Source organism: Apteryx mantelli, chromosome 4 (genome assembly GCF_036417845.1).
Source record: "Apteryx mantelli isolate bAptMan1 chromosome 4, bAptMan1.hap1, whole genome shotgun sequence".
Taxonomy (NCBI): domain Eukaryota; kingdom Metazoa; phylum Chordata; class Aves; order Apterygiformes; family Apterygidae; genus Apteryx; species Apteryx mantelli.
The window spans coordinates 29062087-29080940 of NC_089981.1; the positions used below are offsets into that span (position 1 = coordinate 29062087).

Below are 18854 nucleotides of genomic sequence, written 5' to 3' on the forward strand. Positions count from 1 at the left end.
TGCAGGGTACTGAGGGAGAGAAATGATGACAAAGATATTGCAAATCCTTTTTCTGAAAATCAGTTTTATCTTTAATTGTTACATTCCAAAGGGGATATATGAAAGCCAGTTATCTAGCAACTGTATACCTCAGAGATGAGTACGGAATCACAGATTAAAAAAAAATACACCTAATTCTCAGGATGACAAATGCTAGAGAAAGTATGTGCCTTATACCACCAGTGCACACAGATGCAGAAAGATTTTTTTTTATAATAAATATTTCATCATATACTAACTCCTGAGACTTTACCCATGAAAAGAAAGGGAGCAGATTTTAAGAGTTATCACACATACAATATATTAAGCTATCAGAGCAAAACAGAACAAAATGCCAACACTGTCTTAATATGCACTGCATTGGAGTTTATCTACATCACAGTACTTTAAGTATGCAGCTCAAAGAGTCAGTGTCCATTTAAGTTTTGCCTCAAATCTACAAACATCACTTGATGTATAGCATCTTCAAAGTAAGAGTGCAAGAAATCAAATGATGAACACAGTCAATCAGGATTTCATTCTCCGATATGAAAATTGCACTGCAAGATTTAGATTTCCAGTACCTAGCATTAATCAGCAGAAAATCCAAGTATATTTACAAAAGGTCTTTACATAAAGTGATTAGTGAGTTTTAAGTAATTACTGTGTTCCCAGGTACTTTTTGACCACATAAGTAGTAGAGAGAAAGATATAGTTAAAAATCACCATAAAGTCACAACTCTAAATAAGGTACTGCAGTGACAACCCAAGATACCTCAGGGTTCTCTGTAGTTTTTTTTTTTTCCCTTTTTTTAAAGTTTTGTTAGTAAAAATCATCTGAAAATGTAAAGATTTTTAGCTTTTGGTTAACTAAATTTATTTTAATAGTTTCCACTCCAGTACATTCTTTCTAAGTTCAAATACTTTTTTCTATCAGTAATGAACCATTAGAGAGAACCCTTTTGAAGTGGCAGGATCAGGAAGACATCAGCCAGCTCTTTCAATTAGTCCTTCCTTGGAGTTATTACTGAGGCAGGCAATTAACTCAGCACAACATGACGGTCAAAGACAGATTTGCGTTGCTCTTGGACCTGTAACTTCCATCGCTGTTGGGCATACTCCACTTTATTCAAGACGTTGGCACGACTCCGAGAACGAGCCAGCACATCGTGAGCATTTGCAAAAGGCTGGTGATCCTGAAATGGCAAAAATTAGTAGTTAGTGCTCAACAATTGCACTCAAAGTACATTAAAGTAATTTTTTAGGCAAAACACAAGCTATTTAACCAGCTAGTCAGCCAATATGACAACACAGGTGTTTGACAGTTAGTACTGTACTTCAATTTTTCATTCAAAGTAACTTCCACAGGTTTGCCAAGTAGACCAAACTTCACTAGACAGTCAAACAATTATTTGCTGCCTACAGTTGCTGCCTAGAGATGCCTAGAGCCTTGCATCCACTAGTAGCTGTTGGGGTAGAAGCCTAGAACAGACCCAGACACTGGGACCCTCCCATCATCACCATGAATGCACCTCACTTTAAAACTGAATTAAAGAGTTGGTGCTCTGCCAGCTCTCAGTCTTTTACTGTAAGGCAGCTTGGGATGTTCACACAAAGATTCTATATAAAACCAACACACTCTGATGTTTACCAAACTAAACCCATTGTACTAAGCTGTCTAAAAGCAAAGTGTAAATACAGCTGTTTAAGTGACAAAGAGCTCAACAATAACCAAGTGCTTGTTTAATATTTACTCTGTCTGTTTCCTAACAATACCTGCAAAGCTGTGTTTTCTTCTAATAAATAAATCTAAGTCATAAACAGTGAAAGTTGGAATGGAATCTCTTATGCGTTTGTCAAACTGCTTTCAACAAAGTCATGTTTTTAAAGCTAATGTCAGAAAGCCTCAAGTATGCAACGTATAGTGCAAATGAAAAAAAAAACAACAATATATATCCTGTATTAAGTAACTGTTTGTCCTTTATGTTATGTCTACACGTCATCTTCCTTTTTATTTCCCCAAATTTTTAAAAGTGTTTACATTAATGGATACTTTATTTGTGACATGCTGCTGTGTAGAGTAGTTCAATCATAATTCTCAGTAGCACACAGATTATCATTAACAACATCTATTGGAGTGATGCTGACAAGTCCCAAAGACACACATGGGCCTCACTGGGCTAAGAAATGTGTTAATATAGAACAAGAGACAACCCCTGATCCAAAGAGTTATAATCTCACTATAAAAAGATTAGACAGCTGAATATATCTATAATGGGAAGTTAATAGGAGGCAAATCACTTCACAGTGAAACAAAATCATAATAGCAGCATGTTTCCACCAAGAAACACAGGGACAAAAAGAGAGCACAGGAGAAGTCAGATAGTACTGCCTAGCTGGACAAGCAATGGTCTCAGCTCAAAGGCTAACTACTGTCAGTCTCTGCGTGGACAACAAGGCAAAGAAAATTTAAAAGGAAGAAGGTCTATAGAAGGTCTACGAACAGTCATCAGTTGCCACTGCCACCAGTGGGCAATGAGAGAAAGAACAAATATTGTTTTGAAGTGCAACAACAACAACAACTTATGAAGACTGGTATTTTCAGAGTCAGACAAGGATCAATACCTCAAAAACTTGCAAGAGGGAAGACAAGGAAGGGGATAAGCCATGAAAGACCTTTAATTATTTCACATTTACTGCCACAGAAGAAGGATGAGTGCGAAAGGAGTAGCATGAACTAAGTAAGGAGCTAATGTGCCTTCTGTTCAATGCACAGCTGTAGATATAAGCACTAGTGACTCTGCAAGCATGAGCTAGGACAGAGTAACAGACAAAGCAGAACATGAAATCAGATAAAGTGGATCCAGAATTTAGGATAAATTAATTCTGTACTTAACTAAAGCTCTCCCACAGGATTTATTTTACTTCTTCCACCTACACCCAGAAAATTCCACTCCAGATTTGGAGGTATAATTATTATCTATCCAAGTGAGGTACGGCTTACAGCACAAGTTCATTTGATTCAATCAGGAATTTGCTCAATTTGCTATGAGGATGCAGACAGAAAAATGGTCACTTCAGTCCCTCCTTTCCAAAAAACCAACATCCTCCTAGAAGTGTCTGTGAAATATCTTAGGACATTCATACAAAGACATATGGAATACGTCTCCATATAAGACACAAGCAAGCACAGAAAGAGTGGGTCACAAGAAAAATAGGATACCCGTCTGAATATCCTTTTTCCAAACATTAGCTCAAACTTGGGTGACAATCACAGATTTCTGCTGTGAAATCAAGGTACAAAAAGAAGGCACAGCTGATAAAAGCTATCATCTAGAAAGAATGCTTCATTTAAATTTTTATTTTTATTTATTTATTTATTTTTAAACTCGAGATGGCTGTTGCAGCCACTGCTGATGAAGAGATGTAGAACTAAAGAATATACTTTTCCTCAGTTTACTAACAATGACAGTTCACTTCAAAAACATGATAAAACTGAGCATGATCCACTTAAAACACAATACAGGCATAACATTTACCAAATTTGATACCTTCAAATCTAGGAAGTCCCTGAAACAACAGGCAGAACTACTGGGTATTTATAAGCATTTAAATAGATTTTCTAAGTGTTGTAATCATAATATTGTTTCACCATGACCAAAGTAACTTATCTCCTACTAACATTCTATTTATTTGAAGGAAAAATAGAAATATTCTTAAGGATTCTATTGTAAGAGACTAATAAATACTTTAGGTCTTTTTAACTATGTCTCATTTATCTCAACAGTGCTTATTGTATTCTAAAGTGCTCGCACCTGCTGAAATGCTTAGGTTAAAACAAATGGAAATCTTGTTTCATAGACTGGGTCTGGTTTTAGAAATTCTTGCTAAGGTTACAGCACACTTGAAAGGTACTTTACTAGTAAAAACAGCACTCAATGTAGAAACTACGTTGGTGTTATTATCAGACTTCAAAAACTCCTTTATCATTTTATGCTTTTCAACACTGACACTTTGCTACCAATCTGGCTGCCAGTTTAGAATACTTTCCCCACATTACTTCACGATGATACTTCTCCAAGGCTTACAGATTCATAAGCTTTACAAAATTCCTTAGAGTTACAGAGCTGTACTCCATATTTTTATACTATTCCAAGCCCCTCTTCAATACAAAAAAAAAAAAAAAAAAAAAAAAAAAAAAATCACATAATCACTGAATAGTTGGGGTGGCAAGGGATGTCTGGAGACCACCTGGTCCAACCCCCCTGCTCAAGCAGTCAGCTCAAGCAGGTTGTCCAGGACCGTGTCCAGTTGGGTTTTAAGTATCTCCAAGGATGAAGACTCAACAACCTCCCTGGGCAACCTGTGCCAGCATTCAGACACCCTCACAACGAAGAAGTGTTTTCTTGTGCTTGGATGGAATTTCCTGTGTTTCAGTTTGTGCCCATTGCCTCTCATCCTGTCACTGGGCACCACTGAGTGGAGTCTGGCTCCATCTCCTTTACACCCTCCCATCAAGTATTTATACACATTGATAAGACCCTCTGAGACTTTTTCTCCAGACTAAACAGCACTGGACTCCCTCCAGTAAGTCTCCATCTTTCTTGCACTGGGGAGCCCAGACCTGGACCCAGCATCCCAGATGTGACCTCACCGGGGCTGAGTAGAGGGGAAGGATCACTTCCCTCGACCTGCTGGCAATGCTCTTTCTCATGCAGCCTAGGATACCGTTGGCCTTCTTTTTTGCAAGGGCACATTGCTGGCTCATGGTCAACTTGGTGTTCACCAGGACCCCCAGGTCCTTCTCTACAGAGCTGCTCTCCAGCTGGTGGGCTCCCAGCCTGTACTGGTACATGGGTGCAAGATGACCTACTCCCATCAGCCAGTCTTTCCTATCAACGCTGACCAGGCATTGAAGTCTTCCACTGTTTCCAATACCAGGTTTCATAAAGTCTTAAATGCCTTTCCTGCAATGGAACTGAAGACAATTTCATTTTGTCTTCATTAGAAGTTAAAAACATTGTGCCAGAGATGGGGAAGGCCAGCAAGAGAGAGGAAAGCCTGCTGTCATTTGTCATCAATGGACTGCTCCCCTTTTCCTCCTGCAAAAGGCTGCTCTGGTCTGTGGGAATATACTATCACATTTTTGCTTCTAGCTGTAATACTAATAGTGCTTCATGCTGAAATAATTTATATTACCTCATTACAATAATTCCTTCTTGAATTTTTAGCACCAACAAACTCAGGCTGGAGTACAAAATAGGCAGTAACCCCTCAGTATATACTTTCTCTTTGTAGAGAGAAATCCAAGCAGCAGGTAATTCACATAAAATGCAATCACTAACAAGACCATGTTAATCTTTAGCCCTTTAGAAGATGTGCCTCCTATATAAGCTTACCTCCTTTACTACTCTATTTCTGCTCTGAGAAATAATCTCCATGTCTAGAGCTAGGGTAACAGAAGCACTCCTCACCTTACTACTTTCTACTCCAGTGAAAAAAAATGAAATAGTGGCTTCAGAGAAGTGATCATACAGCCTCATGACTCCTGTTAAGACCATCCTCTCCCTTCAGGAAAAGAAGTTAAGTGCCTGGCAAAAAGCTATTCACCCCAAGAATTTATTTAACAAATAACCATCCCAATCTTTATGTCATCCCAAGTACACATTCTTTCAGGTGAACTCACCCCAATATCTTCATCACTCTGTATAAGCTGTGAATGTCCAAAGAGACGTCTCTTCAGTATAGGCTCCACCAATGTAAGGTAAACCATGTACAGAAGAAGTAAGCCCAGAATGGACAGATATATGATGATTGTAACCTGTACAATACAAAACATATGCACAGTTTATGCCAGTGTTAGGACATTACCTTCACAATCTCTCAGCAGGCAGCAAGGACTAAAAGAAAGGCATGTGCGAAGCTTGTGATAAGCCTGTTTATCTTTGGAAGTGTCACTAGACAATTTAAAAACCCACAGAGTAAAGCCACCAAACTATGAACACAATATCACAAGGGTTTGAAGGCAGACAAATACAGTTTGAAACAAAGTTCCTCTTAGCTAGGCTTTGCTAAAGTTTTCTGCTATCCCTTTTAATACAATTCGGTGGTATAAATCTCACCCCAACCAAGACCACTGTACAATTTGGGCATTAAACTGAAGTGACAAAATTTAGGGGTTCCTTCATGCTCTCCATTCTCTAGCATGGATCTGCACTCAAACACCCACAGAGATCACCAAGAAAAACATGAAGGAGAAAAGAAATACTAAACCTCTAAAAGGCAAAAAAGGAAATGCAATCCAAGCTATAAAAGAAGAAAAGATGTACTGCATAATCTATTCATCCCAGCCTAGGAGACAATGTCTCTGAAGGGATAAGAATACTGAAGAACATGGAGTTAATCTACCATAGCAAACATGGCTGATTTTGCTCATCTTAGCTTCCCAGCATACAAAGGAAATTTCTACTAAGCAAGACAGCTGAATAATAAGAGACCCTATAAAATAACAAGTCCAAAGCCTGATTAAAAAAAAAAAAAAAAAAGTAGAACACTCAGAATTTCAGCAGGGTATGAAGCTTCAACTCAAGATTTGAGATATTCAGTAAAAGTTCTTAAGCCTGCTCCTTCAGCTTTACCTTGAGGCTATCGTTACTATTCAAGCTAATTTGTTAACAACTGTATTGGGGGGCAACCCTTAAAACTTATGCTGCTTTAGGAGAGTTTTTCTTCTAAAAAGAATAGTCCTCTGAAATATGATAGACCTATTTACTAATTGGTTGAAATATTTAATATACACCAACAGAATTATATTGTTTACCTTAATTGTGACAGAGCTCCTCTCTTCATATTTGCATTCACAACGTAAACAGTATGCTTCTACATCAGGTCCAGGGACAGGCATAGGCTCAACCACATGAAGACAGTCACTGGAAAAAAAAACCCAAAACGCTCAGTCAGTTCTGGGCTGGTTTTATCCTACCTATTCCACTATGCAGGCAGATCTCACAGCTTCAGATGCATGCGGCCTCCAGTTGCATGAGTTGAGAAGTCACCTTTTGTTAAGTTAAATTGCTCTTAATTATAGGTTTCCGAGATTTAATGCATTATTGCACCCCAATTATTTTACTTAAGGAAGAGGCTATTGACAAGCTACTAAACAAGTTTTGTAAGAACTTTAACTAAATACAGATGTTTATATTTTCACTGAAAAAATACAAGACGTTACAGCTGTTAGCATAACAAGTTCAAGGATTTGAGCTTGCTTATCATTAAGAACAGAGCAGAATCCCAGAAGGAATGCATCATTTGACACTGATATCAGATGAAAGTAAATTCCAGCTATAACCCACTTCTTTCTTCATCATACTTTAAGAACTTTATTCTATCCTTCCAGTGTCTGAAGGAAGATTAACCTCTTTTTGGTGTTCATGAACAGAAGTCTTGTTTTTACTGTCATGAGTTACAGGCACTAAACAAAAAAATGAAGTCATACGGGTTGTTTTTTTAAGCAACATAATAGTGTATAAGCAGCATTCAGTTTTCAGCATTGGACCAGGATGCAAAAGCATAATTTGATTTAAAAGATTACAAAATATAAGTCAGTTCCCATGCCAAAAAGTGTGACTGACAATCTTGTGGACATTTCTATACTACAGCACTAAATCCAGCCATCACAAGACTATTTCTGCCAGTAACTTATGTAATTCCAGTTCTTTTGCTGACTCAGATTGGTTGTTTAGAGTTCACATCCCAAGCTCCTTTCCAGCACATAGCCCTTACAGAAGAAAACAGCTTTCGCCTCTCTCTTGGTTAACTCAGTGTTGGTACAGTCAGAAGCAGGCAATAAAGTGCCCGATGTGACAGCAGTAGCTTATGATTCTGCATTGTACTATGCTACATTAAGACACTGCAGAGCCATGAGGCCAGGCATCAACTCATCTCTTCCATTTTGTTTGCATTTCTTTTTCAAAACTAAAACTATTAAACACCTAATCCATTCTCTCAAGAGGAACAAAAGGTTTATTTTTTCTACTTATTTGTAATAGCAATTATGGTTTCCATGCCGGAGCGCAGCATTCAAACTATAAAAAAAATCAAAGATAAGTTCAAGTTATAATCTAAGCAATTTCATAATTGCTGCATAATTCATAATGCTGCAAGCTTACATCAGTATGCTGCTTAAGAACAGTGGAAAAGCTGTTACTGTAAATTATCAAATATTAAGATCAGCATTCTTTTCTCTAGTTCAGTGTTTCAAGTTGCTAGGAAGCGTAAAAGATATTAAAATCTCAGATTTTTGATAATATATCTCCTTGGACTGTAATTCTATGGTAACTTTAAAAGAAAATGTGGAAAAGGATGATCCTTTCCTGAAGGATATTCCCACTCCATTGCCTCTGCATTCCCACCCTTTCACTTGTGCCTACAATAACACCACTGAGGAAGTGTTTCTTCCCATGCAAGCGAGGCTAGTCAGAAGTGCAGCTTCTGCACAGACAGATTTTCAGCTTTTTCAGCTAGAAGACAGGGCGTCCTCCCTCCCCTCCAAATCCACCACCATCATGGCAGTCAGTCTCTGAACATGAAACACCAATAGATTTCTTTCAAAGTGGGTTATTTAAATGAATACACTGTTGCTAGGTGCTTAAACTTAGACATCGCTATGCTTGCCTAGTGCGTTATTCATCAGGACTGGATTGCCTGCGATAGTTCTTAGCCTGAATCTAGAACAGTGAATGCTTTTAATGGGACCACAGCACCATCAGCTCATACTGATATTAACATAACGCACTGTCCGCCAATCTCTGAAGCCTGAAGAACTGAGCACTTCAAGTGAAAGAACTGAAACACCTAAATAAAAATGTCATCATGCATGATACAGGTTCAGTATTAAAACTTAATTTTTAATTTTATGTCAGGATAAGCCAACAGCCAAGTCATCGTTATACTGTGCATAATTCATAAAGACACTAAAAATCGATCTGGCTTTTGTCTCACATGAATGACTTATCTGAATACCAAAAGGATGATGTTTATCACCCTGTTCTATTCAATAATGAGTCACTTAAACAGATGCAGAAGTCAAAGTACAGCACTAAATTTCCTTATTTTAGTGCTCATGAAACAGCAATCAAGCCTTTTAAAAGTAGCAAGAAGACATCTCAAACTGAAGATCAAAGCCATAAAGCATTCCCAGATGGTCACCTAAGACATGATCTCAACAAATTGGCATTTAAGATAAGAAAACAAATTTTGAAGATTCTGTATGCATTAGTATCTTTCACCATAAAATTAGTCAAGCCTTCAAAGCTAGCTTTCCCTTCAGTCAGTTCCAATACTGAATTAAATGGAAGTAGGATCTTTCCTGCCAGTAAATCACATATTAAGCAACACTCACCGAAAAATCCATTTTCATTTGCAGAGGAGTAATGAGTGACAAAACGAGTAATACTGCTACTCTGAAATGCCTGTTGCAGCTGGAATTCTCTCAGTATGTTTCCTCACTGTCATAGTAGGACTAATGTTAAGTTAATCATGTGGGACAAAAGTAATAATTTTTATTAGACAGTGCATTTTATGCTCATTAGGTTAGACTGCGATTTACAATATTGTTTCTCATAGTTCTGTAAGTAATTTAATAAATTAAGACACAGCTCTACACATATCTGTAGCATTAAATTTATTCCTATAATTACTTCAGTGGGACTACTCAGGGGCATGAAGCTTTTTCAGAATCAAGTTGCTATCCTGTTGCTGCTCATCAGACAGCGATACTTGAGGTGAAGTTACACAAGAGAGCTAGGCCAATGTAGTAAAGCATTGCCACGTCCCTTTCTCCCCCAGCCCCCCATCCCTGGCCAGGCACGCCAGTCCTCAGCTCTGAGAGAAGCCTGACAAATGCCGCAGCTGGCAGAAACTGAACAGCAGAGTGCATGGCTGTGGCACAGAGAAGCAAGGCTTCTCTCTGTCTGGAACAACGTGCTGTGAGACAGCTCAAGCTGGCTCATGTATCTGCACTCTCCGGCTGTGGAAATAGCACAGAAATAGAACATAACAGAAATCTCCAGAAATAATCTCTAAATGACAAGGCAAGTTTTAAGAGTAGAGAAAGAGCGGACAATTCTCCTGAGTCCTAGGTCCAAGGCCATGCTTCCTTGCCATTCTACAGACAATTTCAAATCACTGAACTCAAATTACAACAACCCCTTCTCCTCTACTATTTTCGAGTCTAAATAAATAACAAAATATGCAAGCAAACAAAACCAGATGACAGAGCAAGCATTACAGGTTTTGGGCCTTGCCCCTGGCTGGAGACAAACTCTGGAATATTTTTAAAAGTAAAGTACCAATAAGTTATGCAAAAGATATAATTTCTTGGCCTCATTACAGAAAACTTGCATATAATCACAGTGGAATATGACTTTAACCAGTAGAACTCATTATAATTTTTGATGCCCCACAAACTCACCAGTCTTTCTGTGAAACATTTTTGTTGTAAATATGGCCAGAATGGTCTTTGTAAGGAGGACAGATGCATTTACATCGGACATCCTCAGAATTCTGAAAAATAAGCAACACACTTAAAACGAATTATCACCAGTGACCAAAGCAGGGTACAGAAAGCACTATGTTGATGCAACACATTAAATATTTAACACAAACTACTTGCAAGCATCTCTGAATAGTCTTACCTATAATTTCCTTCATATTTAAGAACAATCCTTCAAAAATATTGAGAAAAAGTAGTAAGCAGAGCAATTTCTCAAGTAACACTATTCTTTTAGGTAGTAAATACATTCTTCCAAAGAAAAATCTGGAGTTGAAGTTCACTTTTCTTTTTAACAATTTTAGGAGTTACTTATGTTGGTATAGTCAGCTATTTAATTTATGTATAATATAGACACAGTGACTAGCTTAAAATGAATGAAAGAATATTAACCCCAAATGGAGGTTGGCAAAGAAGCCTTTGTGGATAATTCTGTACTCATCTACCATTGTTCCTGAACAAAAAAAACAACTTTGTAAGGAAAACTATTAGGTGGACCATAATAACCTATGGCCTTCTTATCTTAAACAGCAGCAGGATACTGTGTGGTAGACAGAGAATTACGAACTAGAATACCAAAAAAAAAGGAGAAGGAAATGTGAAAAATGATGCAAACTTGGAAAAGCAAGTTTAGGGAAACAATTCTAAGACTTGCATAAGCAATGAGAGGCACTGCAAAAAGAAGTGAGGAAAATTAACATCCCACAATTATGTGAAGTGAGAAAGAATTAGCATCCAAAGTTCACATTTAGACCACTACTGGAAAAAAAGGAATTCCAGAAAGAGAATACTTTGTGTATATTCAAATAAGATAATTCCTTCCTTTCCCAAATTGCACAGGAGCAGAAAACCCTGGAAAGAGAATAGAGATGGTCAGCAAGGAGTTATAGATGACAGCATTCTCAAACCCAAATCAGAGTAATATATTTGAGGAAATAACAAGAAGACACAAAAAAAGTAAACCTGGCTTATCTGAAATTCAAGGCAACTTTTGACAGCATTATAAGAGCTTGTCTTAAGAAGTATTGATAAATAAACCTCTATACTGAACAATCAGGTCAGAGCAATGCTAAACGGGTGTAGGTCAGCTGGAAAACCTTGATTGCACTATATATCAAGGCACTTCTGGTCTTGCCATAGGAAAGTCAAATGGTTAATTAGCATTAAAAAGAAGGACAAACTAGATATAAAGGTGCTTCAACAAATCAGAAGACTGGCTATTAGGAGATACTATGTTCTCACAGTTAGTCACAGAGACAATAAGATTATAGCCCAAAATATTAACCTACAAGGATCAACAACAGAAAATTTAAATACACTCTACTCGGGTAAGACAGCAGAAGCTGGAAGAGCCACCATGGAATAAAAGGGAAGATGAAAGCACTCAGACACGTAATGCTGAGTGGAAATAGAACGCCAAGCTGAAAATAAAATAAGACATCTGGCAGATCCCAATTTCTTCTTATATAGTGAGCCAAAGATGATGAGTTTTATCTCAAACAAGACCTTTCCAATTAATATGCAACAACGACTTGTAGTTTCATGTGACAGCATCTCAAAGCACTATGTCAAAACTAAATAAAATGCTAAAAACTTAAGCTTTGTACAGAAACAAGCACTAATGAAAACAGATAAAATTCAATTAGTTCTAATTCTTGCTATGTTCTGCTCAATGACACATGTCACATACCTAGCTCTCAATACCTAGCTACTGCAATCACTAGGTTTTCATAAAACTCATATGAAGATATCAACAAAAAGCAATCTGACATCCAGCTGAAAATCAGCAATCAAGACTTCCACATAAAGTAAACTGAAGTTACCTCCTAAATCTGATCTTGCGTGGACATAAACCTCATGTTCTAAAAGATTCAGTCAAAACCCTCTGCGCCATGGCACCTAGGAAAGGCAAGTCAGTAAGTAATGGGACTAGATGCCCGAACTCCTGAACCTTCACGAGTCAAGAAATGGTTAATGGAAACCTAGCCCTCGCCTGGCAAAAGGCTACTCTTTGATATTCAAAAGGAACTCTCCTGTCATCCGTGTTTTTCTAGTTTAACAAATAGCAATGATTAAAATACGTGATAAGGAATTGAGGTACCTGTGGGATAGTGGAAGAAAAAAACCAAAAATCCCCTAAGTGTTCACGGCTAAGGTCTTCCACCAGCAGGTTAGTAAAGTTAGTAAGTTCAAAGACCTCGAGGAACCGGGGCCAAAGACTCGAGCAAGAAACCCAGCAGCCGAGGTACCAGCAGGGACATCAGAAAGGGGAGCAGAGCCGAGGCCCCAGGAAACAGCCCCGGGGGAGGCCAGCGTCCCGCCTCGGGGCCTTACAACCTCGCCGGCGGGCACCGCGGCGGGGGGGCACCCGAGGGACCGGCCGGGGGCGGCCGACCGGAAGGGGGGTGGCGGGAAGGCGACGGTTGGGGGGCGCGGGGGTGGGGAGCGAAGACGAAGGTTGGAGGGCGGGAGGGCGACGGTTGGGGCGCGGGGAGGGGGGGCGCGGGAAGGCGACAGTTGGGGCGCGCGCGGCGGGGGGGGGGGGGCGCGGGAAGGCGACGGTTGGGGCGCGGGGGAGAGCGAGGACGACGGTTGGGGCGCGCGCGGGGGCGAAGGCGACGGTTGGGGCGAGGGGGCGCACCGGGACGCTCTGCTCACCTTGGCCTCCGCGCCCAGCCCCGCCAGAGCGGCCAGCGCCAGCAGCGAGCAGAGCCAGGGGCAGCCCCCGCCGCGGGCCGCCATGTCAGGCCCCGGGCTCCGCTCGGCTCGGCCCCGCCCGCTTATCGCCGCCGCTTATCGCCGCGCCGCCGGCCCCCCGGCGCCATCACTTCCGCCTTCCGGCGGCCTCACGTGAGGCGGCGTCCGGCCGCGAAGGCGGCCCGCGCGGCTGCCGCGGCGCCGCCGGCGGGTTCCGGGCGGCGGGGCCGCTGCGCCGGCTCGGGCTCCCGGGCCGCCGCTCGCCGGCGAGCCGAGCGCGGTCAGGGGCCGCTCGCGGCGTGCGCTGCCCTCGGCGCAAGGGCCGGGAAGCGCTTCCGGGCGCCCCCGCGCGTCGCTCTCCGGGGGGGAAGGCGGGAGCGCGCGGCGGGGCCGCGCTGCTCTGCTCCGCTCCGCGCTGCGGGCGCCGCCATGGCCGCGGCGGCGGAGGCGGGAGCCCGCGCTGGCCGCACCTCGGCGGGTTTCGGCGGGGCCGCCTCGTCCTCCTGCGTCCGCTCGTCGCCTTCCAGTCGCGGTCTGGGCGCTTGACGCCCGGCAGCGCCCGCCGCGTTCATGAAGCGCCGAAAAACGGTTCGGCGATCTTTATCCACTGCTCACACGAGGGACCGTCAGCCACGGTGGAAGTGCAAAGGAGAAAAAAGTTTGAGCTCTGGTCTGCCAAGCCAACTGCATCTAGGGCTGTTCAGTCTTTTGGAACATAAAGGCGATTTACCGCCGTTATTAAGTAGGAAGCAAGTGCTGACTGACTGCGTGGGATGCAGCGTCTTGCGTCTCCTGCCCCAAGGGGTCTAGAGCAGGTAGCGGCAAAGCTCTGAAGCCGATGTATTATTTATGTATTTCTAATTTGCTGGGTTACATCTCCACTTAGATTTTGACGGCATGACAAGATGCCATCAGCAAGTAAGGCTAAACCCCCCAACAGAACATATTCAGTGCTTTGCAGGGTAAGCGAAGAAACTGTTTTGCATAGGTCAACAAAAACAGTAATACTTTCCATAAGGCTTACTGCACTTTTTTGCAGAAGAAATTTCCCCGTTGTTCACGGAGCGATGGTGAGGGAACACAGATCACTCAGTGATTGAGAACATATGGAGAGCCACATATAACATACCACACATTAGTTATCCTACTTCACTTTCCCAAAACATGTTGAAATTATTGTATGCAGACCTGCCAATGCACAGCACCAAGAATAATATTTTCCTTGTGTAAACAGGCTCTGACAAATTGCCCCCAAAATTGCTCAATTGGCTAAGTTAAAGCTAAGCTTAAAAATAAAATTAATGATAATTATCTCTATAAAGCACATTATGGGTCGGTTAAAAAACACAGAAGTATTGAAATGTATTAAAAGTGTTACTAAGTAGCATTCTAAATGAGACTTTGAAGTTGCTTGTAATGAGTTTTTCAATAACTGAACATAGAAGGGCAGTATATATATTTTTAACATATGTTATAGAATGATAGATAGATGTATAGATAGATTTTCTCCAAGATAATGTCCCTGAAATATGGTGGTGTTCCCTGTTTTTCTTGTGCTTATTAATTATTTCCATCCAAGAACAGTGTTCACCTTCTTTCAGAGGGGCCATAAATGCTCCTGAGAAGCAGCATTTTCAGCTGCAGTCCTTTGGGACGTGACAGATCAAGCAAGTTTGAACTTTGCTGTCCTTGGGTAGGAAAACCCAAAGATCGCCTGACGCTGCTGGACCTGGGTTCAGCTGGTCTCCTGCACGGGAGCCAGTGCTGAGCTGGTGTTTGAGCCCCGCCATAGAAACCGCTTGTTTTCATTTCCGGTTCCCCAGTGCATTTCAAGAGAAACTGCAGACATGACGTTTTAGCCACATTCCTTGCCCATGTTCCCTCCACTGTTTCCTATATCTTGTATCTTTTTTATATCCATTTTTTGTCCTAGACTGCTTAGTAGCAACACTGTGCATTGTCATAGAGTTGCTCTATTTTCTTTCTCCTTCTCCACCCTCCAGTAAGTGGCTGTAATTTCATAGGAAATAAAATAATCCTTTATGTATAGTTTAGTTGTCTTATTATATTTTGTTTCAATTCAGTAGGTTGCATAATAGTAATGATGCATCAGACATCTCAGTAAAGTAACTTGAGTTACTATAGAAACACAAACACTTTTATTTAAAATTCAGGAAAAACTGCCACCAGAGTAGTATAATGAGCATAGATCAGATTTCAACCTTAGCCAAACAAATCATCTTTTTGATGACTGTATCTGCACTGAAAGTGTTTTGAAGCATGAAGGTGGCTCTCTGTCTTCCTAACCACCCACACTCGTAGTTCGTGATTGGCAAATTGACTGCTGAGTTGAAAAAACATACTGCATCTTTAGAAAAACATGGATCAGATTTTCAGCTGAAGTAAATACATGCAGTTTCAGAGGCATCACTCTGTGTTTGGAACAGCTCACTGTGTGGAAAAGATTTCTAATAGGCTAATATGTATATTTTTTTTCTAAAATACTGAATGATTCCTAATACACAGTCAATAACTACACTTTTCTGGCTGCTGAAACAGCCTTTGGTACCTTCGAGCCCTGTCTTGGAGCTTCTTCGAATCCAGGGTCACTCCTAAAAAAAGGGGAGCCTGTGAGCAACAGGCCACTGCAGGGGGTAGGGACTTTTTCTCCTAGAAGCAGAGCCCGTTCTTTCCCCAGAAAACAATAAGCAGTGATTTAGTAAGCAAAACTGCTGGATGAATTATTAAGAAAAAATACTGGAAATTTCTGTGTTAATGTTTAGATTTTTTTCAGTTTCATTTTTGAATTTTATTTTTCAGCATACCAATGTCAGAAACAAGACTGTTAAACCACAGTAAAAACCATGGCTCGTCATCCAGTCCTTAAAAAATATAAAGGTAAGGTTGATTTTAAGGAAAAAATGATTGTCCTGACTATAACAGCCTTATCTGCAGCTGTTCTTCAGCTATGTGGTCTTCCAGAGATTCAAGAGGTCTCTCACAGGCTTTTCCGTGGTGTCTGAGCTTTAGTGAAGTGGAGGCTGCTTCCTGCAGCCCTAACTCAGCCCTTACCAGATAAACCCTCTTAAAGCTAATGGATCCGAGCTCTCACCTGTCATTTGCTGATGTAAAATAACATAAAATGTGCTTTAATAATAAGATTTGAGAGTTGCAACTACAAGCCAGCCTCTCTAAGCTAAATATTGTGCTTTGCTATTAGTACACTATGTTGAATTATAGGTGGTCTTTTAATAATTTTGTAGGCTGTGATATTTGTCTCCACTGCCAATGCTTCCACCCCCAGCCCCCCGGAGGTACTTCAGTATCTCGGAGGCTGTGTTTTCGGGGTGTTGGGCAAAACCCCGATCCAGGGCTGGCCGTGGAGCGCCGCGAGTCCCCTGCGCCTGGAGGCACAGCCTCGGTCGAGCTCCTGGGGAGCCCAGGCTGGACGCGCGCGGCGCGTGCAGCCCATTCCTGGGTCACGGGGGCACCTCTTTTCCCCTCAGTCCTATAAACACACGCTTGATCAGAGCTTTGGGTTTCCAAGCGCTGTACGTGCAGAGCTTGCTCCTGCTGTCCCTTCCCATTGCAGGGGATCCTGTCCGGAGCTGCGTCACCCCTGTACAAGCAATGCACCAGGCAATGTCTTTGCTTTGCTTTACAGTGCTGTGCTGAGTCACATCTGAATACCAGTGTCCTAAACACATTTACCTGTAAAATAACTCCATGCACTGAGCAGTAATGCCATTGGACTGACTGTGCTGTATCAGACAATTTGCCTGCTGCATGCATCACGCTCGGCAACTGAACAGGCATTCGGTGTCAGGCGATGATCCTCAGGGCAGGCAGAGTAGACAGTATTATGATAATTTACATTACAATTATTTCTTACTAATGCAAATTACCATCTTTTTATGTCAGTTTAGCCTACTCACATTCAGAAGTTGCCTGCTTCCATGCCTTTTCTCAGCTGAAGAAGTCTTTTCATTATGAACAGTTATATAAAAGAGTAATCCAAAGGAATTATGTAAATAAGTAATTGAATCAGCATTTTTACAGTCCTTACCAGCATGACAGCCATGTGACATTTGCTCGAAGAAAAATAAAGTAAATTCAGATTCTCTTTTGTCTATTTCCTATATTCGGTTAAAAAATTACTTTGATGGCAATACTTGTTACTACAGCAGCCTTTACTTAGCAAAGAAGTGTGGGAAACAATTAATTACCATGTCAATTGCTGTAGGCTAATGAGAAAATTCACCTTTCAGCAGACTGGTCATCAGTATCTGTCTGGATACGTTCTGTCACTGGTGCTGAATCCCCTGAAATAAACAGCACAATTTTCTCTAATGAGTTTCTGTTTTGAGCCAAAACTTCAGTGGCTCCATTCATGTTTAGCTGGTATTCTGGTCTAATGGTCTTTGGTCTCTGCTGAATACAAAGAGAAACGAATGCCGGTGGGTGGATGGGGTACAAGGTTTACAGTAAAAGCAAGCTTTCCAAATATGCTTCATCGCAGAGACCCATTATAGTAATGTAATGTAATGTAATGTAATGGCTGGTGGCCTCCTTTCATAACTGAAGCATTATTTTGCAATCTGCAATAAGAAGTTACGTAAAACCTTTCACAACAGACAGGTACGCATATGGAGAAGACAAGCTAGACAAACTGTGTTTCCCTCTGTATCTCTATATTTGTACTGATATTTATGACATGAAGCAAATGGAGGGAGGCGCTGGAAGAGCTGTGCTTCTATTGTGTCTTTCCGTTTCAGTGGACTCCAGCCTCCTCTGCGGGCGGTAAGGGTTCAAGGTCCTTCAACAAATAACAAATGCAAGGTCAGTCTGTGCTCTCATCACCGCAGCACTTTGTTAGTCCTAGCTGGCTCCCCACGGCACTGGCGCGGGAGCTTGCAGTGCTCTGCGTATGATGTCAGGTAGTGACAAGTGCCGTGCTCTTAGCTCCTACAGTGCACTTGCTAGTGCAGGTCCCGTCCTTCAGCAAAGGAGACGTGCAGCGGATGCAAGGAGCGCCAGCCATAGGTGGAGAGGGGTCTGCAGCTGCTTAATCACAGTCTTTAAGTCCACGACTCTGATCTCATCCCTTGCAGCGTGAAGCACTGTTTCTGCATTTGTGTATTTAATCCATTTCAGACAAATCTTTGCTGTAACCTGCATGGAAGCACCGTGGCCAGCAAGACATGTATTGAAGGCAATGCAAGACTAAGATTAGAATACAGCAACAGGCCTTTTTGCAGTAAAGCTTATGCTTCCTCTTCTCAAGCTTGTTGCTAAGCGGAGGGGCTTTGATCGATAACCTCAACAAGTAAACGGAGACCCCATCCTGCGCTGGCGGCTTTCTTCCCTTGCCTGCTATTTCGGTCACGTTCCCAGCACACGCATCGAGCAAGCCCGTCTCGATGCGGGGCCCCGTCGTTCGCGCTGGCGTGTCAGCAGGAAATGAGGCGCGAGCGCGCAGTGTCTTGCTGGCCGGGGTCAGCAGCGGCAATGCACTTACGCTGCAGATGCCTGCTTTAATTAAGAGCTCTTCACTTTGTCAGCAGACCTAGGCAAGATACAATGAAAGCTT

At 41.7% G+C, this 18854-nt stretch overlaps 1 protein-coding gene across 1 annotated transcript; it reads right to left on the reverse strand.

The window, feature by feature from the left end:
* Positions 1-44: 44 nt before the first annotated feature.
* TMEM9B (TMEM9 domain family member B) lies at positions 45-13404 on the reverse strand. The gene is made up of 5 exons (XM_067296100.1): positions 13226-13404; positions 10490-10581; positions 6839-6947; positions 5705-5839; positions 45-1214 (listed from the first exon to the last, which is right to left on the reverse strand). Exons 1-5 carry the CDS (start codon positions 13307-13309, stop codon positions 1059-1061), a joined length of 576 nt encoding a protein of 191 aa, XP_067152201.1. The 5' UTR covers positions 13310-13404; the 3' UTR covers positions 45-1058.
* Positions 13405-18854: the final 5450 nt, after the last annotated feature.

Excerpts from the sequence above, each read along its gene's own strand:
- TMEM9B (XM_067296100.1), bottom strand. The coding sequence starts at position 13,309 with ATGGCGGCCCGCGGCGGGGGCTGCCCCTGGCTCTGCTCGCTGCTGGCG. Across the intron at positions 10,582-13,225 it reads GGCTGGGCGCGGAGGCCAAG|AATTCTGAGGATGTCCGATG; the intron begins GTGAGCAGAGCG and ends CTTATTTTTCAG. Across the intron at positions 1,215-5,704 it reads AGAGTGATGAAGATATTGGG|GATCACCAGCCTTTTGCAAA; the intron begins GTGAGTTCACCT and ends TTGCCATTTCAG.